Source organism: Pelodiscus sinensis, chromosome 5, assembly GCF_052426305.1.
Source record: "Pelodiscus sinensis isolate ZL-2025 chromosome 5, ASM5242630v1, whole genome shotgun sequence".
Lineage (NCBI taxonomy): Eukaryota > Metazoa > Chordata > Testudines > Trionychidae > Pelodiscus > Pelodiscus sinensis.
The window spans coordinates 126,743,033-126,760,238 of record NC_143056.1 but is presented as its reverse complement, the minus strand read 5'-3'; the positions used below and the strand labels follow the sequence as shown (position 1 = coordinate 126,760,238).

The 17,206-nt window shown below is 46.7% G+C and overlaps 1 protein-coding gene across 10 annotated transcripts in view; it reads right to left on the bottom strand.

The window, feature by feature from the left end:
* DAGLA (diacylglycerol lipase alpha) overlaps positions 1 to 17,206 on the bottom strand; it is a 169,882-nt gene that overhangs the window by 3,618 nt on the left and 149,058 nt on the right. For 9 of the 10 annotated variants that reach the window (XM_075928466.2, XM_075928456.2, XM_075928460.2 and 6 more), the window contains 4 exons: positions 16,822 to 17,018; positions 16,290 to 16,419; positions 15,074 to 15,246; positions 7,792 to 10,152 (listed from right to left, as the gene is read on the bottom strand). In XM_075928466.2, the coding sequence (XP_075784581.1) occupies positions 9,225 to 10,152; positions 15,074 to 15,246; positions 16,290 to 16,419; positions 16,822 to 17,018 (1,428 nt within the window). In that variant the 3' untranslated portion in view covers positions 7,792 to 9,224. Of the gene's footprint in view, positions 1 to 7,791; positions 10,153 to 15,073; positions 15,247 to 16,289; positions 16,420 to 16,821; positions 17,019 to 17,206 lie in introns of those variants that run through there. The other variant, XR_012903704.2, reaches the window with a different exon arrangement.

The window sequence follows — 17,206 nt, the reverse complement described above, 5'->3', positions numbered from 1 at the left end:
GGCTCTGATATCTGTTAGTTTAACTTCACAGCTGACTGCAAATCTGAACATTAACCAGAAGCCGTGTATTGCTCCAGCTCAGAAGAGAGTGCTGGCAGGAATATACAAAGACCTTAAATTTCAGAGTAACCACTGAAAAAGAAGGGCAGAGTTCCTGGTTGTGCCAATCCCACTGGAGCCTACGAGAGGGGGCCAGTTGTTCAGAGGAAAGGTCTGTGCAAAATGGATTTTTAGATCATTTCTTCAGACAGCATAGGAGAGATTGTGTACACCATTGGCAAGGAATGAGCATGTCTGTCATCCCTCAGTGACAATAAGAACTACTTGCTGTTAGGCCAATGCTCTATCAGGCCTTCTCTGCTCCAGGCTGGAAGTGTCAACACCCGGACACCCCCTGCCTGAGACTCAGGCTTGGATACCACTAAAATTTACTCCTTCACAAGCCTAGAGGGTCTGGAAAGAGACCTAACTAATCAGGAAGACACCAGCGAATTAAGAGGGCTTGTCTGCTTCGTCCCAGGAGGAGTGCTGAGTATAGCTAGGCCAAGGGGGAATTCCTCAGTTCTAACCTAGGATCCTAGCCAGGATCAGGACCTTCATTTACATGTCCTGCCCAAACAGTTACTTTGTCTTTTTGCTTACAAGTTGAAAGGTGCAGGGAGCCAAATTTTGAGTTTAACTCTTAAAGGACCAACACTGAGCTTGTTCCACATAATGCCTTGCTCTGGGCTGGCTTCCCCAATGTTAAATCTATTTACCCTGTTTCCTTGTTTAATAGTTCACATAATGTATCATTTTGTACAGTGCCTACCACACTAGTCATACTCATAATAATAGTATCCCTGTTTGTTCTATGTTGGGTTTTTCTTTTACACTGAGTCTTCACACTTACTACATCACTTATGTAACCCATCACTCTTTTACTTCCCGCTGCTCATATGACTAGCATTTTTGGTTGCTAAAGAACTATAAAGAGGGAGCACACATTTAGCGAACAGTTGCTTAGTCCCAATATCACCCTAAACTGAACTAAGAGGGAACAGGGAGATTCACTCTTAAAAATGCAGAGAACTAAATGCATGAGGGTTGGGGGCAACATAAAACAATAATCCTCTTAGCAAAAACCCTGCTTGAGTTTGGGTTGACTCAGACAGGAGATTCACAAACTGAGGGCAGTGTGGAGGGATCTTGGGAAGAAGGAATATGAGACTTAAACCATATTATAGACAGAAAAAAAGAAAATAACTGGAAATCAGAGGAAGGCCAGAGGAACTTTTAGAGAAAAGGTAAAACTAGTGGTTTGCAATAGGTTAGCTTAGAATGTCTTGCCACCAGGTATTTTGGCATTTATTTATTTACTCGCCTTATCAGGAAAGTATTACACTCTATATGCTATCTACCTAACAAATCATACAGAGCTACTGTAACCAGAAAGCCACTGCCCTTGCCACAAAGTAAGATGTCTCTGCAGGAGAAGGAGTAAATTGGGGTTTACTTAGCATAATGTAAACCAGGCTCTAGCAAAGCCCCAGAAAGGGGGGTGTTCCCCAGGCATGTACCTCAGAGAAAGCACTGATCATCACCATGGGCAATTAAACATTGTACCACGCTACCCTCTTGCATAATGGTAAAGTCAGACTTAGCTGGAGCAGACAATGTTTAAAAGCACACAAGGTACTTGCAAGAGTGAGTGTGTGCATGTATGCAAGCAGAGAAATGGTAGATAGGGACTGAGCAGTCCAGGATGTCCCAACCTGCCACACTGAATTTATAGACCTGCTTATTCTGCAAGAAAAACACACAAAGGAAAATATGCACATTTCTGCATAGGCTGGGTGATATTTGTTCTGCCTTGTTAACAGTGGGCTGCTCCTCAGATTCTATACTGGAACCAGTGCTATATAATATATGGAACAATGATCTAGAAAGGGGGCAAGCAGCAAGGTGGGAACACTGATAGATGATAAAAAAATAAATTATCCAAGCTTGAAGAAGACTAAAACTTTAAAGAATTCAGAAGGGCCTAGTCAAGGTAGGTAAACAGGGAACACAACAACAGTTCAAATTTGGTGTTGATTAATACCCTCTGTGGGCAGTCTGTGAAGTTATGGAGATATACCTATCTCATAGAGCTAAAATGGACCTTGAGAGGTCATTGAGTCCAGTCCCCTGCCCCCATGGCAGGACCAAGTACCATCCCTGACAGATTTGCCCCAGGTCTCTAAGGGGCCCCCTCAAAGACTGAACTCATAACCTGGGGTTCAGTAGGCTAATGCTCAAACCACTAAGCTAGCCCTCCCCTCCAACAAGCACACAAGGCAAGAAATAATAGGAGGGGTGTTTTCAAAGATAGGAGACAGGATGACCAGAGGCATGGAAAAACTTCTATATGGATGAGACTGGTAAGACTGGGACTGCATAAGTATAGGGCTGACAAAAATCTGAAGTGGGCATTAAAAAAACAGAAAGTACTAACCGATATCCAGAAAGAGCTAAGGTGTTCCAGTACCAGGGAATCCCCAATAAAAGTGAGAGGGACCCTACTTTTGACAAGGTGACAAGCCTTGTGGGTGGGGCGGAAGTGACAGATTTGATATAACTTGACTTTAGTGAGGTTTTTGATACGGTCCTGCATGACCTTGTAAACAAACTAAGGGAATAGAATCTAGTATAAGGTGTGTGCATAACTGGTTAGAAAACCATTTCCAGAGAGTAGTTTTCTACAAATTAAATGAGGTCCTAAAGATACAAGTTCTGGGTCAGGTTCGGTTCAATATCTTCATCAATGATTTAGATAATGGCATACAGAGTACACTTAGAAAGTCTGAAGATAATCCCCAACTGGGAGGGGGGAATTTTGAGGATACAGCCGGTCCCCGAGTTGCAAACGGTCGACTTATGACCGTTCGCAGTTACGACCAAAGCTGTCGTAAATGACGGACCCCGTGTTACGAACGCGATCCACGCTTACAAACAGCACGGTCGCATGAAACTCAATTGGGTCCGACTTACGAACGAACCGAGTTACGACCAATTGCTTGGTCCGTAACCAGTTCGTAAGTCCCGAAGAGGCCGTACAATTAAAAATCAAATTGATCCTGACAAACTGGAGAAATAGTCTGAAGTAATTAGGATGATATTCAATTACAAGGAAAATATTTGCAGTAGTATCCTACAAAATAACGACAGAACTCAGTGGAAGACACTGCTAGGGGTTGTAGGTTCACATGGGAGAGCTCTGGAAATATAGCGTTTTGTATTAACTACCCATTACTTCTGAATAAAATTAAGAGGGAAAACAACTAGAGTTGCAAATTTACACATAATCATACATCAGAAGATGGAGGTAGCACCTAGGGCTCCAAGCTGCTAAATCCGGACTATTTCCCATGAAGTGCTGAGCACCCTCAACTCCCATGGAAGCCAACAGGAAGTGAGAGCGCACAGGACCTCTCAAGATGGGAAGGCATGGACAGCAGTCAGGAATCCAAGGCATTGGTGAGCTGGGTGGATGGAGAGAGGTGCACAGCGCTACAACTGGTGCCAAACAGGATGTGGATGGGGTACCATCTTCTTGACACAGAGTAACCTCACCATCTGGAGCACCAAGAAAAGAGAGGAGGGCTCCTAACTGAGTGAGAAGGGGGGAGACATCCACCATCGTAGGAGAGAGGAAAGTGGTAGCAGCAGGAGAGGATCCCAAACTAGAAGTGCAGGTGTAAGGAAGGGAAGTGGTGAGATTATCAGCTCTCTGTGGCAGGGACTTTCTTTTAGATCTTTTAACACCCTGGTCCCTGACTAGGGTTACTAGGTACTACCAGAATACAAACAAGAACATAATTTATAAAAGGGCCACCACATTCTAAAACCCAGGGTAAAACTGCTCCAAGTCTACTGAAGTCAATGGGAATATCTCCATTAACTTTGGTAGGCTTTGAATCAGGTCCCAAATGTTCAGAGGGCAGCTCAAAAATATGTCTGTGTTTAAACCGTCATAAGAGCAATATTGATCCCCCAAACACATATGGCACTTCATGGATCCTCACCACTTCCCGTGACAGGATTAGAGACGCTCTCTCTTTGATCTAGGAGGTATGGGAGTTAAACCTTCGCGGTTACAATCATTTAAAGCCTCCCCTAGGGCCCTTCAATGTTCCATGGTTTCAGGATTACAGTCCATCACAGTCTGCTATTGGCGCGGAAGATAAGACATGCTATGCAAATGCTGTCTCATTATTATTCACTAGCCACAAAGTGCCTACTTGGGGAGGTTTCTTTGTAGGACTCTTTGGCGTATACCAGCAATGGGCAACTTAGGCTAATGAGTGGGCTGCAAGATTGTCATAACCAGGATGGTCTCCCAGAATAGGGAAGTTTTGCTCACTGCGCTTTCGTACCTAGAATTTGTGGGGGGGGGCTGCCAATTGAACTATAGCAGCCCTTTGATTGGATGCAGGAGGTACACATGGGTCTGTCAATGTTGTGTGCAATTAGCATGCACCTGCCTTCATGTGCCTTGCTTGACGTGTGTGTCACTTGAGTAATACCAGTAGGAAAAGAACTATGGGGGTGGAAACCAGTGGAATCTGGCAACCCTGCACTTGGGCAAGAGTGAACAAAATGAACAAAATGTCTCGTGGGCCACACACAGAACCTGCAGGCTGCCCACCACTGGTGTACAGGGTTTCACTTTACACATTTTAATTTGGTGCACAAAACCCAGCCACTCAACTTTAGCAAACTGGTAGCCACCTGCTCTGACCTTCACTGGAACAGCCCTCCTGTACCAATCCCCACTGAGTGGGGGTGTATGTGTAAGAGTGTGCCTCACACCAATGATTAACAGCTTAGCTGCTCTCAAGCGGGTCAGGCACCTGCAGTACTAGCCCAGTCACATCTTGATGTCACATTGACATTTCAATGGACCATCCAAACAGAAAAGGCACAAGGTGGCTGCACAGCAGCTGGAGGATAAGATCCAGCAGCCAAGCAGTGAAGTAACCTTAAGTGCTACGTATAGGTGTCTCAGGAAATGTATCAGAGCAGAGGAAAGGCAGAGAGGGCAGCAGATAGTGGCATGGGGTATGTATGGGGCGGTAGTGACGGGCTCAGCGTTCAGCGCTAACGCATCAGAGATGTTCTTTTGGGTGCAATGATGCATAAGACAATGGAATGGAGTCACATGAGTCGTTTCAAGGGGGGAAATGTAAGGTGTGTTTGGGCAGTGCTGGTGCAAAGAGCATGGGTTTTCTCTGTGCAAAGAGTCCTAATTTCCCAGGAGAGGGCAATGAAAAATGGCTGCAAGAGGGGAGGCCACGAGATAGCGTAGTCGTAAACTAAGCTAATTGGACCCTCTCACATCTTGACTCCCCACTTCTTTGGTCAGTAGGAGCCCTGGGGCACTGGAGGCTGCATATTTCCAACTTCCTGGCAGAAGCTCGATAGCCACAGAGCATGTAAACTGGGGGGCAAGACTGCATGCTGCTGCCCTGATTCCTCTAATGCTGGTCAGGGAAAGAGCTTCTGAATTCCTCCTAATACAATGGCTTTGAAAAAGTAGACAGAGTTACAACATACAACAGCAACAAAATGGTGCCCAGGTCAGACGTGACATCTTAGTGCAATAACATGGTCCATTAGTCATAATCTGGTCACTAGTGAAATCACTTAAATGCTAACAAAACTTTCACTAACAGGGAATCCATCTAATCCCCTAATTTCAGTGACTCTGATCCCCTAATCTCCTCAAATCAGGAACCAATGTCGCCTAGACTCAGCACATTCGCTGAAGTAAGCAGCCCATCTCCTAATACAATAGGTACGTATCTAACTACTAGAGATTGGGCCAATTCCTTCATTAATATTTGTAAAGTGCTTTTGAGATATAAAGCGCTAGGTAAGTGCTAAGCGTTGTTATTACTCCCTGACCTCAGCCTGGGCAAGGCAGGAACATGCTCCTTTCCCCAAGGCTAGCAGACAGTTTGAGGCAGAGTGTCACTCTCCCTACATGTCAGCACCCCAGGCAGACTGCTGTCAATGGTAAACCGAGCCCACTAGCCCGATTCCCTAAATTCTGCAAACTTCACAAACTCTCCTTGTTACTTTAAACCAGCGATGGACAACCTAGGTGAATGAGTGGGCTGTAAAATTGTCATAACCAAGACAGTCTCCTGGGATAGTGTAGTTTTACTAACTGCGCTTGAGCACTTAGAATTTGTGGGGTGTGCCGACTGAACTGTAGTAGCGCTTTGACTGGATGCAGGAGTGCACGGCTCACACAATCAGTGGTGTGTGCAGTCAGCACAACTCACTTCACATGCCCTTGTTTTACCTGTGGGTCACTTCAGTAATACCAGTAGGGAAAAAAGCTGTGGACAGAAACCAGCGGATCTGGCAACCCTGGGCTCGTCTACACTGGCCCCTTTTCCGGAAGGGGCATGTAAATTTCAGCAGTTGTCGTAGGGAAATCCGCGGGGGATTTAAATATCCCCCGCGGCATTTAAATAAAAATGTCCGCCGCTTTTTTCCGGCTTTTAAAAAAGCCGGAAAAGAGCGTCTAGACTGGCCCCGATCCTCCGGAAAAAGTGCCCTTTTCCGGAGGCTCTTATTCCTACTTTCAAAGTAGGAATAAGAGCCTCCGGAAAAGGGCACTTTTTCCGGAGGATCGGGGCCAGTCTAGACGCTCTTTTCCGGCTTTTTTAAAAGCCGGAAAAAAGCGGCGGACATTTTTATTTAAATGCCGCGGGGGATATTTAAATCCCCCGCGGATTTCCCTACGACAACTGCTGAAATTTACATGCCCCTTCCGGAAAAGGGGCCAGTGTAGACGTAGCCCCTGTGTGTGGGTAACAGTACATAAAATGTTTCGTGGGCCACACACAGAAGCCCGATGGGCGTCAATTTGCCCATCACTGTTCTAATCTGCACTGCTTATTGTAATGCTTTCCTGAAAATCACCTTTTTAATTCCCTCGCCACATGCTGTTGCCCTGCACTTCCAAATGGAGGATAGTATTAAGACAGCTGTTCTCGTTCGGGTGCCAGAACCATTCGTGTTGTCAGCACAATGCTGGTTAACTGCTGCTGCAGAGCCAGCAAGGGGAATACACCAGATTGTTCTTTTTGGTAGGGACTACTAACAAAAATGGGACTTTGTTGCTCAGCAACAAATAGATTTAAAAAAAAGTTATTTAGAATCTTGCCAGAGTTTTAAGAAAGGTCCCATCTGGGAGCTAAGCTTCTGGGACAGTGAACAGATTTTGGTTTAGTGTTTATAAATGGAAACAGCTGCACATCCTATGATTAAGCACCTCATGGTGGAGACTGAGGAGTCTACCCTACATGATGTTGTCACACTGGATACACAGGATCTATTCAACACTGCCATGCTGGGTGGGTGTAAAAATGTTCCTGCTCTTATTTAGGGACATTTTACACCATTTTTGTTTAGTGTTTGTACAGCACCTAGCATGACCGCCCAACAACAACAAAGATGTACCGTGATAGGGAATCGGACCCATCGATTTCTCTTGTGTGATGGGGCTAACCTATCACATGCATGGAATTCTCACTGCACGGGGAACTGCCCAGCCCAAGGCTCCTGTAAGATGGGGGCATTTTACAGCTGACTCCCAACAGGAGATTCTTTTCCGGTGAAGGAGGGCAGAGCTGCAGAGACACAGACGGATTCTGCTGAGTTCTGAATTGAAGTCTTTTTCCAGTTAAAGGACTCTTATAAGTCACTGTGTGTTTAACTGCCTAGGCAGTTAATCTCCCTCCTGCTTTCATCATCGGAAAACCCCTTCTATTCATTCAATGGAGCCAGCAAGCTACCCAGGGCATTGGAATTGAGAGCAACTGGACTGGTTGCTCAGAGACAATTTTGCTGACAGTATATTGGGGCTTTTAAATGAGTTGTCGTGCAGTACGGTGAAGGGGAGGAACCCCTGTGGGGAGGGAGGCATGCCATGAGCTTGGATCAAAGGGCCTCCACTTTGAAACAAGGATTTGCAAAAACAGCACCTCCTGCCCACCCCATTCTCCCCTCAGCCTCCAAACTGAGGGAATGGCAAGGGAAGGGGAGAGAAAACATTCTTCTTGCTCCAGGAAGGCTTCCCAATTTGCAGAATGAATACCTTCTGAAAAGCTTAGCAGCTCTGTAAACATACATGAGATTTCAACACTCAGTAAAAGTTCATCTTTTCCCTGAACTCCGACGGCAAAGACCGGTGTTGGCCTGCGAGGAAGGTGGACTGAGGACCAGGAACAAGCCCAAGGAGGCTCCCAGGCACCACAGGGAACTGGTGGATAATCCTGGGAACTGGCAAGTCTTAAATACTAAAAGCTAGTTTAAACCATGTGGTACTGAGATGAAAATCCAGTCAGTCTGTGGTGGGAACATCACCAGTTCTGAGTGGTCCAGGGAGCTGTGAAGTGATGAAGGTGAGACCCAAGAGACCTTCCCCACCTCTCTGGTGGAGGTTGGATGCAGCAGTGGCCTTCGGCTCTCTAGTACATGGATTTCCTTTCTTCTCAGAAGAAGCCTGGTAGTCACTGAACTCAGAGGTAATCAGGGGAGCGAAAACACACAGTGCCAGCCTGATTCTCGCTGTGCCTGGTCGGGAGAGGGTGGCTGCATTCCCCGGGAATACAGCTTCAATGGCTTTAAAACGGGAGAGAGTGTCCTATAAAACAAACACCATGAAAGGGTGACGAATTGGTGCTTGGGTCAGACATGACGTGTTAGTGCAATTGGGCCCAAAGTTGCAATCTGATCGCTACTGACACCACTTAAATGACAAGGAGGAGGTGATTTGACCCTCACTTCTCTTTACCCAGTCCTCTAACCTCAGGGAATCCACCCTCTGACTCCAGCAGACTCCCCGGAGCAGGAAATCTGAGCCCTGTGCCTCAGCAGATGGCCTGAGGCTGGGAATCTGCCCCCTGATTTAATCTAGTTGGCTGAGGTAGGGAAACCAAACATGTAACTCCACTGACGAGACTCTCTTAGCGCAGCAGGCTTTCAAAGGCAGTGCCTCTTCTCCCAAACTTAAGCATACGACCCAACATACGGAATCCACCCCTGGCGTCAGCATGGCACCCCAGAGGGAACATTCTCAGGCGTCTCCACACTTCCGAACTGCCCAATGACCAGCTCCTCCAAGTGTTATCCCAGCATTCAGCTCATGGGATTGGCTTTTGGAGCCTCACCCCTCCACCCCTGCACTAGAGGGCTGAGATCATGAGGTCCTCCTGCTTGGCAGGGCTGGTCACATGACCAGCTGGAGTGGAAGTCCGGATTTTGTCAGTGGCCAGGCATTCCTGGCTGCTCATGCCTGTGGGAGTGATGTCCATAAGTTCTCCAGAGGAACTCAGAGGGAAGGAGGGTGAGACTGAGATGCCAGAAGAGGGATCTGCTGAGCCAGCAAATAACCGAGGGGGCTTGGGAACTAGATTGGGTTCATACTGCGCTCTTAGCAGGATCTCCTGATCACTAACTGACTTGGGCATCTCAGCAAAATCGCTGGAGCTGTCAGATACCATCATGCAGTAGAGGTCCTGGAAGGAGCTGCTTTTGCTGTCCAGGTTAAAGAGGCTATCTATAAATTCAGCAAACTCCAGCACTTGCGGACTGGGCACATCAGTGAGCCGTCCATTTTGGAGGGACAGCTCCTCCCGAGGGGTGAAGGAAACGTGGTCCCCTTCGCTACGAGCTCCTTCCTCGCTGCCGCGTCGCTGGGGGGTAGTGCCGCCACTGTTGGCCAGGCCCTCTGGGGGCTGGGTCTCTTGGGAGTGTTTGGAGAGGCTGTCGGCAGCCAGCAGTTCTGTCCGTGAGCTGAGGGAGGGGTTCTCCTCAGGAATAACGGGGTCTATATAAAAGCAGTGTGTCTCATCCTTCTCCATGACGACATGGAGGCTGGGTGAACCGCGAATGCTCCGGAAGCCAGAGGAGCGCCTCGACTCAAAACTGTAAATAGACTCATTGTCTGACAGACTCTCCATGGTAGCGAGAGGAGCGCGACGGTCCTGCAGCTCCACAGACAAGCGCTCCTTGGTATCCAGCAGCAGTAGCTCCACCGGGTCCTTCTGCACAGGAGAAAGGAGCTTGGTCTCATAAAACCCTTCCAAACTGATTTCAGAATGGGACTTGCTCCTGCAAAGAGACAACAGAAACATGAGGCAGCCTCTAAAACCTCTCACCTGCCTCAAATTGTATCTGTCATCCTGCACCTAATTTTCGGAATAGCATCTCCACTGGAAAGAAACAATGGAAAATGAAACCACAGCAGGCTCCAACCCTGGAGTTCCCTATCTCTGACCCTCCCTTTTATAGTACAAGGCGTAAAAGCAGTAACCTCCTCTCCCCTTGACAAGAATTATTCCACTGTAGAATAGTGATAGAAATGTAGCTGTGATAGTCTGGGGTAGCTGAAGCAAAATGCAGGACAATGTAGCACTTTACAGACTAACAAGATGGTTTATTAGATGATGAGCTTTCGTGGGCCAGACCCACTTCCTCAGATCAAAAATCCACTGTAGAGGCTGCTCTGGCTAGAAGACAGAAGTCTCCCTCCTCTGGGCTGTCAACCTCTCCCTCCTCTCTGCTTGCTCCTTCTACCTCCATCTTCTGTAGCCCTCACTAATGTGGATCCCTCTCCCTCTGGCTGCTCAACTGTCCTGTTTCTTCCTCTGCCTAGCCTCTCACTCTATCTCTGGTGATGGCTCCTGATCAGTGCCTAGAATCTCTCTGTTTCCTCCTTTCTCATCTTATCTTTTTCTTCAACATCAGACACTGCTCAGTTTTATCCCAGGGCTACTTAACTGCACAGATCTCAGCACCCACAACGACTACATCATGTTCGGCCTCCCTGTTTGTGTTGGCCAGACAAGTGCCTGGCTTCCTCGCAGCTTCCCTTATCAACAATCTCAGAAACAAAAGTCCTTTTCTTGGGGAGAGACAGACCCTTCCAGCACAGCTCCGTCTTTTCACTCCCGTCTGGTCCAACGGTCTATAGTTTTGGTATTATTTCCGTCACTCCCACAATTTCTCATCTCCTAGAATCCGCATCCAAGGGCTCTCCCCCTAATTAGAGCAGCTCATTCTATGGCCTTCCCAGTCCCTGCTCTGCCAAGCCCAGCAAGTGCCTGTGCTCCAGTCTTTACACACGTACAGCGGAGTGCAGCCACACTCATTCCCTGGCTCCCCTTTCACTTGGGTTCTGAATGGAAATTAATTTCCTTGTTTTTAGAACTCTCCAGGGGTTGGGTCCAGCAAGCCAGCCCATTACAGCTGCTGCCTACTCCTGGCCTCCCTGACTATGACGGCGTCCTCTGCAGCTCCTGCAGCCTTCTTGTACTCCTCTGCCTCACAGTCTCTCCAGTTCACATCTCAGCTGGGAACATACCCCTTGCTCAGGCTGCTCTACTTCTCGCTTCCTTTGCAATTTTCTGCAATAACATTATTTACTCTATCAATCGTTTGGGGATACACTTTACATGAAGAGCTGCACAAAATGAAGCATTCTGCTCACCATGATGGCTTCCGATAGTATCTTTTATCACTGATCCATATATTACTACCAACACCAGCATATTTACAGGGTGCTGGAAAGTGAAAGGAATGCAAGCTTTACCCCACCACTGAACCCTAGCCCTGTCCCAAGGGAAACCTCCCTTTGTCCTGGAGTAAGAAGGAAAGTGTCAGTGTCCTTTCACCTTTGGGTTTCCTTTTGCTGCATCCAATGAACTGTTAGAACGACATGGGCTTCTTTATTTCCAGAGTAAAAATCCCACTTGAACAGTCACTGAATCTACACTTCAAGCATGAGCCAGTCCCAAGTTTCAAAGAGTGATTGTGATGCTGGCAGACTATGTTCCAGTTCATGTCAAGGCCATAGGTCTCACCTGAACACTGATAAATACATAGCTGGAGGCCAATCCGGCTTTCCTGTGTGTTAGTATCGTTAAAATAGGTATTAGATTATAAAACTGTCCTTAACATTAGACGTTATTAAATGCTTGGAAACTGATCATGCATTCATCCCATTTATAATACCTGTATCCCATGCTATATGTTAATATTTAAGTGTTTGCTCTGTAACTGTAAAGCTGTTTGTTCTATAACTGCAAATCACCAGCCAGGAGAGTAGCATTAACAAATGTGAAATAATACTTTGCCATAGGAAGTGTTCTCTCCTGCCCAGCAATAGACGGCCCATTAATACCAGACAAACCACTGCAGAACACCAGAAGACAAAGTGCTTTATTAAACGCTTCCTCTCTCCCCAAACCCAAACTTCCTACCCTGCTCCTGAAAAGAAAACTTGCAACTGAATTCTTCCCCACAGCTGAACTTGCAACTTGAAGAAGTGGAAAAGGAATAAAAGGCCTAAACAAGGAGAAACAGACTCGGGGTAGGATAACTAGTTATAAGTAAAAGATCCCCAGTATCTGGCCTGGCTTAGTCCTTAAAACATATAGGCTATGCCTACACTGGCACCCTTTTCCGGAAATGCTTAAAACGGAACAGTTTTCCGTTATAAGTATTTCCGGAAAAAGTGCGTCTACATTGACAGGATGCTTTTCCGGAAAAGCACTTTTCCCGGAAAAGCGTCCGTGGCCAATCTAGATGCGCTTTTCCGGAAAAAAGCCCCGATTGTCATTTTCGCGATCAGGGCTTTTTTGCGGAAAAGGCTACTGTGCTGTCTACACTGGCCCTTTTCCGGAATAGTTTTTCTGGAAAAGGACTTTTGCCTGAACGGGAGCAGCATAGTTTTTCCGGAAAAACACTGACAATTTTACAGTAGATCGTCATTGCTTTTCCGGAAAAGCAAGCGGCTAGTGTAGACAGCTGGCAAGTTATTCCAGAAAAGTGGCTGCTTTTCCGGAATAAGCTGTGAGCTGTCTACACTGGCCCCTTGAATTTCCGGAAAAGCAGTGACGATTTACTGTAAGAAATCAGCTGCTTTTCCGGAAAAACTATGCTGCTCCCGTTCGGGCAAAAGTCCTTTTCTGGAAAAACTATTCCGGAAAAGGGCCAGTGTAGACAGCACAGTAGTCTTTTCCGCAAAAAAGCCCCAATCGCGAAAATGACGACCGGGGCTTTTTTCCGGAAAAGCGCGTCTACATTGGCCACGGACGCTTTTCCGGAAAAAGGGCTTTTCCGGAAAAGCATCCTGCCAATGTAGACGCTCTTTTTCCAGAAATACTTATAACGGAAAACTGTTCCGTTTTAAGCATATCCGGAAAAAGGTGCCAATGTAGACACAGCCATAGAGCATGCTTATTATAGAAGCTTCTATTACCTTTTGAAATTTAGGACAGTAACACATTTGAGTGTGTATTTATTTAGTTGCTTTAACCTTGAAAATAATACTTATTTCCTTTTCTTAGTTTATAACTCTTTAGACTATTTATTATAGTATTGGCTATAAGTGTCTTCGGTATGACATCTAAGGTGCAACTGACCAGGGGAAGTGACTGGTCCTTTGGGATTGGGAGTAACCTGAATATTACTGGGATCTTTGGTGCGAGGAACAATATATCGAAGGTAAGTTTATCTTGGTGCCAAGACAGATCAGATTTTAATCATAGAATCCTATCTAGAACACTAGAATGGGAAGGGACCTCGAGAGGTCATCGAGTCTAGTCCCCTGCCCTTGCGGCAGATCCCAGTACCACCTAGACCATCCCTGATAGATGTCTGTCTAACCTGCCCTTAAACATCTCCAGTGATGGAGATTCCACAACCTCCCTAGGCAATTTATTCCAGTGTTTAACCATCCTGACAGGAAGTTTTTCCTAATGTCCAACCTAAACCACACTTGCTGCAATTTAAGCCCATTGTTTCTTGTTCTATCCTCACAGGCCAAGGAGAACAATTGTTCTCCCTCCTCCTTGTGACACCCTTTTAGATACCTGAAAACCGCTATCATGTCCCCTCTCAGTCTTCTCCTTTCCAAACTAAACAAGCCCAATTCTTTCAGTCTTTCTTCATAGGTCATGTTCTCTAGACCTTTAATCATTCTTGCTGCTCTTCTCTGGACCTTCTCCAATTTCTCCACATCTTTCTTGAAATATGGTGCCCAGAACTGGACACAATACTCCAATTGAGGCCTAAACAGCACAGAGTAGAGCGGAAGAATGACTTCTCGCGTCTTGCTCACAACACCCCTGTTAATGCATCCCAGAAGCATGTTTGCTTTTTTTGCAACAGTGTCACACTGTTGACTCATATTTAGCTTGTGGTCCACTATAACCCCTACCTTTCTGCAGTGCTCCTTCCTAGAGAATTGCTTCCCATTCTGTATGTGTGAAACTGATTGTTCCTTCAAGTGGAGTACTTTGCATTTGTCCTTATTAAACTTCATCCTATTTACCTGAGATCATTTTTCAGTTTGTCCAGATCATTTTGGATTATGACCCTATCCTCCAAAGCAGTTACAACCCCTTCCCAGCTTCACTATGTTAGGCATTCCTTCATCAGACTCCTTTGTGAAGATGGAAACAAAGAAATCATTAAGCTCCTCTGCCATTTCCAAGTTTCCTGTTACTGTTTCTCCCTCTTCATTGAGCAAAGTTTGGAAGGGGACTGTCTAGGACTCCATGTTAGGCTGTTGTAGTGCTTGAGGAACTCATAGAATCCTAGGGCTGGAAGAGACCTCAGGAGGTCATCGAGTGCAGCCCCTTGCCCAAAGCAGGACCAACCCCAACTAAACCATCCCAGCCAGGGCTGTGTCAAGCTGGGCCTTAAAACCCTCTAGGGATGGAGATTCCACCACCTCCCTAGGGAACCCATTCCAGTGCTTCCCCCAGCCTCCTAGGGAAATAGCTTTTCCTAATATCCAACCTAGACCTTCCCCAGTGCTTGATAATAGCTTGGTGAAATCTAGGTACAGAACTCATAACCAATTTGCAGTTTGTGCCCTGCTCCTTGACATTCTGCCCCAAGGATGGCCCCCTGCTCCTGAGCCATAGCAAGACAGCTTGGAAGTGATCACAGCCCCTGTAGGAGGCAACAATCCCTCGAAAGGCCTGGGGTAAACCTCTCAAGGAAATAAAAGCTACATCCTTACTTGACACTGCTGTCCACGGTTATGGCTCCAATCCCGATTTGTACTGAGGGTCCGCTGGGCAGGGGCTGATTCTGGAAGATCAGTTCTGGGTTGAGATCCACTTCTGTTGGACTCACCATCACTTTGGCTGCAGAAAGCAAGGCAGTTTTGCCCTTGTTGTAATTCTCCAGAACCTATTCAAAATAAGATCAGCTTTGTTCATTTCTGTTCTAAACTCTGAGCTCCCCCCGACAAGCAAACTTATCCCAATTTGCTTCTTATCAGCAGTCATTGCAAGCCTAGAGGGATGACAAAGGCAAGGATCATACCTAGGATCACACAAGCTGAGACACAAATATTGACATCAAAGCCATACTGTCAGTAAGTACTGCTTTAACCCAGTGGGAGGAAAGCAATTAGCGACCCTGCCTCTGGCAGCCCCAAGATCAGCAGGGCCTAGGAGAAACAGTTCTATTGACTTAAATAAGAGTTGTAAAATCAGACCCAACGACTTGAGACACTTCCTGCAGTGTGACATGTAGGTACCTAACATGTAGGTACCTAACACAGTGGAAAGACACTGAAGAGGCTCCAGCATGTTGGCAGGTGCTGCACAACTCAGAGACCGCCACATTAGTTACTGGTGCCCCACTGGAGAAGTTGTGGCTTATTAGATCAGCCTTGAATACAGGAGCAGTCCTTCATCAGAGAAAGGCAGGGTGTGGATGGGCAGGTCCTAAGGGAAGGAACCAAGGAGCAGACAGGACTAAGGAGACAGCTGAGACTTGGGTTCACACTATGCTGTTTTGATCTAGTGATCAGGGCACTAAACTAAGACTTAGAAGACCCAAGTTCAATGACCAGCTTTGCAATGAATAAGTTATGAGACCCTGGACCAGACCGGCCCATCCTGTGCCTCAGTTTCCCTTCCCGCCCTTTGGCCATCTTGTCCATTTACATTGTATAGTAGGTGTATGTACAACGCCTAGAGCAATGGGCACCAATCTCGGTGGGAGCCTCTAAGCACTACTGTAATACAATATTATTTATAAGGGTTAATAAAACCAGGCACCAGACTACAAGTGTGCAGTTTTGATTTGGAGCTGAGTGGGGATTCCACCAGCTTACACTCCCCTCTCTAGCCTCTCCAGGGCCTGAGACTCAGAAGCTATTTTGCTATGCTGAGTCTGCCTCTGCCCCCTCTCCCAATACTTGAGACTTGGACGTTTGGCATTACCTTGTTGAGCCCCTCCATGACCACATAAGGAAGGTGTTCATGCAGCATAGCTGGGGAGATGATGACTTCATTGAATGCTTTATTGTCACCCCAAATTGCAAAGTAAGTGGGATCCTCCTGTTCACAGCAACTGGAATAGAAGTCGAGGATCAAAAGAGAGGGAGAGATGGAGACATGGGAGAGCGTGTGAGTCAGAGAAGGAAGGGGGATAATGTGAGAAAGAGACACAGTAGGATCCAGAAACAGAGAACAAGTGAATGTGAGGGGGGAAGTAAAAGAGAAGAGATGTTGAGTTACATATGCTGCCACTCCTCCCAAGAACAACACTAATCAATCCTGATGCAATATCTCCTCTCCTTAAAGCTCCTCCCCAGGGTAGACATAACCACCGCAGAATAGTGCTAAATAAGTCTCATTTACAGACAAAGCAAGCTGCCAAAGAATGCTGTGGCTTTCCCAAGGTTATCCCCTTGGGTTCCTTTCACAACAGAAGTGTGCCCCCTAGCCTGGCTGCAGCTCCACCTGTACTTACCAGCATTGCTCGGCAGGGTGGTTGTGCACTACGTGGATGATGCGGCCGGGTGGGTAGAGTGGCGTACTGGCAGACAGCGCAATGGTTAGATCACTGGGGTGTGTCCAGAGACGGTTACTGGTCACCGAATTCCCTTCAGTCTCCTCTGGGAGTTCTGACTTGGGTATACACTTTGTGGCACCCACGATGATTCGCCACTGTCCAAGAAGAGAGGGAGGAGGAGAATGAGATGATGCAACAGATTGTGATGCAAGAAAACTGAAAGAGACCAAAAGGAGTTGAGGATAAAAAGCCAGGGCAGAAGGGGGCCTATAGTGTCATATTCCTAGAGTCACTTCACATTAGCCTGTTGCTGGGTTTAGTTCACAGATTACACAACACTTTA